Raw genomic sequence first — 3,650 nt, forward strand, 5'->3', positions numbered from 1 at the left:
TTAACCACTGCACCACCAGGGGCACTCTCATTAGATAGAAGTACATAATTGAAAAATTATTGTTTCTGATAGCAAAATGACTAGCAGGCCTTCTTGAGATCCCCCCTTGTTTGTTGAACTTCACCAAGTACCAGCTGTAATTAAATCCTGAAAATGTGTGCCAGTGAGTTTCAGTACAGCTGAGTTGATAAGCTGGATAGAGTGTTGCCATACTAGCACACTGCATATCTATTGTTAACAGTCCTCTTGCCTTATATCTGCATTGTTCTGTAAAAATTCTTCCAAAACTTGGAAGGCCTCTGATCTTAGTGTTCAAAAATAATCCCCAAACAAAACCCCTCCAAAACACCAACAAAACAACAAAAATACTCTAAAGCTAAATGTTTTACTTAGCTTTAAATCTGGTTTGCTTGAAAGAAGTACTTTTTCAATTTTGATTGCTCATGAGAAGGCAACCCTTTAATTCATTAAGAAATATTTGTAATATTTTAAATTGTGGTTAGTTGTATTAAGCTAATTGGGATATTTGGCTGATGCAGCAGTGGAATCAACTGCTGAATGCATTGCAGTTTCTCTCTTTTTTTTTTCTTTTTAATTCTGTTCTACTTTACATTAGTGTTGAGGTTTACTATGATGGCTTTTAGTGAGTCGGACCAAAAATGAGCTCAAGATATAAAATATCTTTGTTAATTTTTTTTTTCATCCTGATAGCAAACCTGTTAGCAGTCAAGCATAAATTTTATTATTTAGTTCTTTTCTTGGTTTGATTTTCCTACTGAGTTCTCCTCTTTCCTTGAATGGAAAGAATAGAAGGAATGGGATGGAAGAACGATAAGGTAGATACCTGACTGGGACATGACTACTTCTTTCTGGTAAGGATAGATCAGGAAAACCTGGTATAGTGAACCAATGCTGTCTTTACATTCCTAAAGCTGGAGATTTTGTCCAGGTTACAAAAGGAACATACTCTATTTTGATCAGTGTTACTAGTAATAAAATTGCATTTACATCTGATCAACATTTTACATACTCAACTTAAGAGCTGTTTTGTAGTCCTGGGTGCTTAATGCGCTGTCCTTAAGAATCCTTTGCTGGTATTGATTTCTCTTCACTTGTTTCCTCTTTTGTTGTTGTGTGTCTTCCCCCGACCTGCAGCTGTGCCAAGCACAGCATGCTGTTGAATGTTGGATAGTGCAACACTCCTATTCAGCATTTTTTTCCTCTCTTACTGGTTCCCTGTGTAGATCTGGATCTCAGTGTGACTGAAGCACTGCCTTTGGCCTCTCTTGTTTCTTTCTTTCAGCTTTTACTTGATATTTTTTCTGTGCACTGTAGTGTTGTTGCTAAAATGCGGGTTGAGTACAGATAATGACCATTTTTTTTATGCCTGTTACAGCTGGCAATTCAGATTGTGTGTGTTTGTAAAACAAATTTGCTCAAGCTAATGCTGTGAGATGATTAAACAGGTATATTTGTGGTGCGATGCAAAGGGAACAGTGAACCTCACTTATACTTCTCTCCCCTTTCTCTGCTTCAGATAGTCGTTTGGAAGAGATACAGTGACTTTAAGAAACTGCACAAAGATCTGTGGCAAATCCATAAAAACCTATGCAGACATACAGAGCTCTTTCCACCTTTTGCCAAGGCAATAGTATTTGGTAAGCATAATTTCTCCCTGACCTCCTGAAATTATTTGATAACTCTGTATCTATAAATACATCTTGTTTTGCAGCTGGATGGAAATTTTTCCATGTGCTTTTTCTATCCAACTTACCTGTAGGTGTGTTGGTATCATAACTTGATACTTTATTTATTTTTGTAACAGGGATATTTGGGTTCTTGCCTCCACATTGGACATACTAGCTGAGATATCTTTACAACATACATTCCCTGTTTTCAGGAGCATAACGTCTATATTAGCTTTGTGAACAGCACCTGAACAACGGACAAAGTTTTTCATGTATGAGCTGTCTGGTTTTTAGTGATGAGTTATAGTAAAGTATCAAGTGCTTGTTACAGAGAAGGATTTTTGTTTTAGGAGTTGCAGTGCAATTGTCAGTTTTATTTAGATAGGCTTTTGCGATCAGTTTTACATATACCAGTTAAATATTTCACCAAAACCTGTGGATTGTGACTCTACAGGAGAAACAGGTGACAAAAAGGAATTAGGTCTTACAGGTCTTAACTTAATCCTGATGTATATGTTCTCATGAATGAGCTATGGGTGGATTTCCAGTGAAGTGGTGTGACTCCATATAGAACTCCACCTTACCACACTTTTTTCAGCGGTGTTGTGTTTATAAAATAAACTTTTTTTAGTGTGTGTTCTTTGTGTTCAGCACAAACTGGTGCTGGGTTTTTTTTGTTTGTTTGTTGGTTTGGGTTTTTTTTGGTGTACGTATAAATCACACAACATCCATTGGGCTTTTAAGCATTTTTCAACTTTTTTTTAAAATATATTTAGCATATTTGGCATCTCTTTTGTATGCACCTACTGAATCGTCTTTTAGTGCTTCTCAGATGTTTCTAAGGTTGCTACTATCTGGAATGGGTTTTGTTCTTGTTGGTGTGCATCTGCTACCTGCTTTCCAGCCTTTTCCCCCAAGCATCTGAAAGTTGGTTTTTCTTTTTAATTTATGGTGTCCAGTAAGTGTTTGACATTTCTTTACTTGCAACTATCATGTGCATCTGGTTTGGTTTTGGGTGAGCTTTTTGGTTTCTAAAGTGCTTTTAGGGTTGCTATGGCATTTCCATAGCACTTACAAGTTGTTTCAGTCTGGTTTTTTTTGTTGTTGTTTGTTTGTATTTTTTTTTTTTAAGCACCCTACCTGTGGTGGTTGTGGTGGTTGTTTTTGTTTAGTTTTGTTTGTTTGTTTGTTTTTGTTTTGGGTTTTAAATTTTGTTTGGGTTTTGTTTGTTTGTTTTTCTTTTCCCATAGTTTTAAGGATCTAGCACGTTTAGTCGTTTTTTGGCAAACATCTACTATGTAGTCTTTTTTTTTGTCAAGGGTTTTGGTGGTAATTTTGTGCCTTTTTTTGGCATGATTTTTGGTTCCTAATGCATTGGTACAGCATTTTTATGTGGGCTTTTTGATGATGGTTTTTTTTTTTTTTTTTGGTCCAACATTTCCTAGGTGTAGCTTTTTTTCATGCATATACTGCAGTTTTTAAAGCATTTTTCAGCATTTGTTTGCATTTTAAAGCATTTGTTTGACATATTTTTTGGTTTACATCTACTGTGTGCTTTGTGAGTGTGTTTGAGGCATTTCCAATTCTGTAGAATGGGTTTGGTGATCCTTTTCACTTTCTTGGGTTTTGAGGGTTTTTTTGGTGGTGTTTTTAGGTGTGGCTTGTTTCCTAGGGCATGACTATGATATTTCTGTCCTAGAATTATTTGATGTTTTTTTTAGCATACATATACTGTATGATTTTTCAGTGTGTTTTTAAGTTATTTGGGGGGACTTTTTTGTGTGTCTAGTATATTTAGTGTTTTTTTTTTTTTTTTTTTTTTTTTTTTTTTTTTTTTTTTTTTTTTTTTTTTTTTTTTTTTTTTTTTTTTTTTTTTTTTTTTTTTTTTTTTTTTTTTTTTTTTTTTTTTTTTTTTTTTTTTTTTTTTTTTTTTTTTTTTTTTTTTTTTTTTTTTTTTTTTTT

The 3,650-nt window shown here is 34.2% G+C and overlaps 1 protein-coding gene across 3 annotated transcripts in view; it reads left to right on the plus strand.

Annotated features, from left to right (window-relative positions):
• RPS6KC1 (ribosomal protein S6 kinase C1) overlaps positions 1-3,650 on the plus strand; it is an 89,382-nt gene that overhangs the window by 8,279 nt on the left and 77,453 nt on the right. For all 3 annotated transcript variants that reach the window (XM_027890727.1, XM_027890730.1, XM_027890728.1), the window contains one exon: positions 1,538-1,658. In XM_027890727.1, the coding sequence (XP_027746528.1) occupies positions 1,538-1,658 (121 nt within the window). The remainder of the gene's footprint in view (positions 1-1,537; positions 1,659-3,650) is intronic.

The sequence above is a fragment of the Empidonax traillii genome, unplaced genomic scaffold (genome assembly GCF_003031625.1).
Source record: "Empidonax traillii isolate 1590-97213 ecotype Southwest subspecies unplaced genomic scaffold, ASM303162v1 scaffold296:size1881848, whole genome shotgun sequence".
Taxonomy (NCBI): Eukaryota; Metazoa; Chordata; class Aves; order Passeriformes; family Tyrannidae; genus Empidonax; species Empidonax traillii.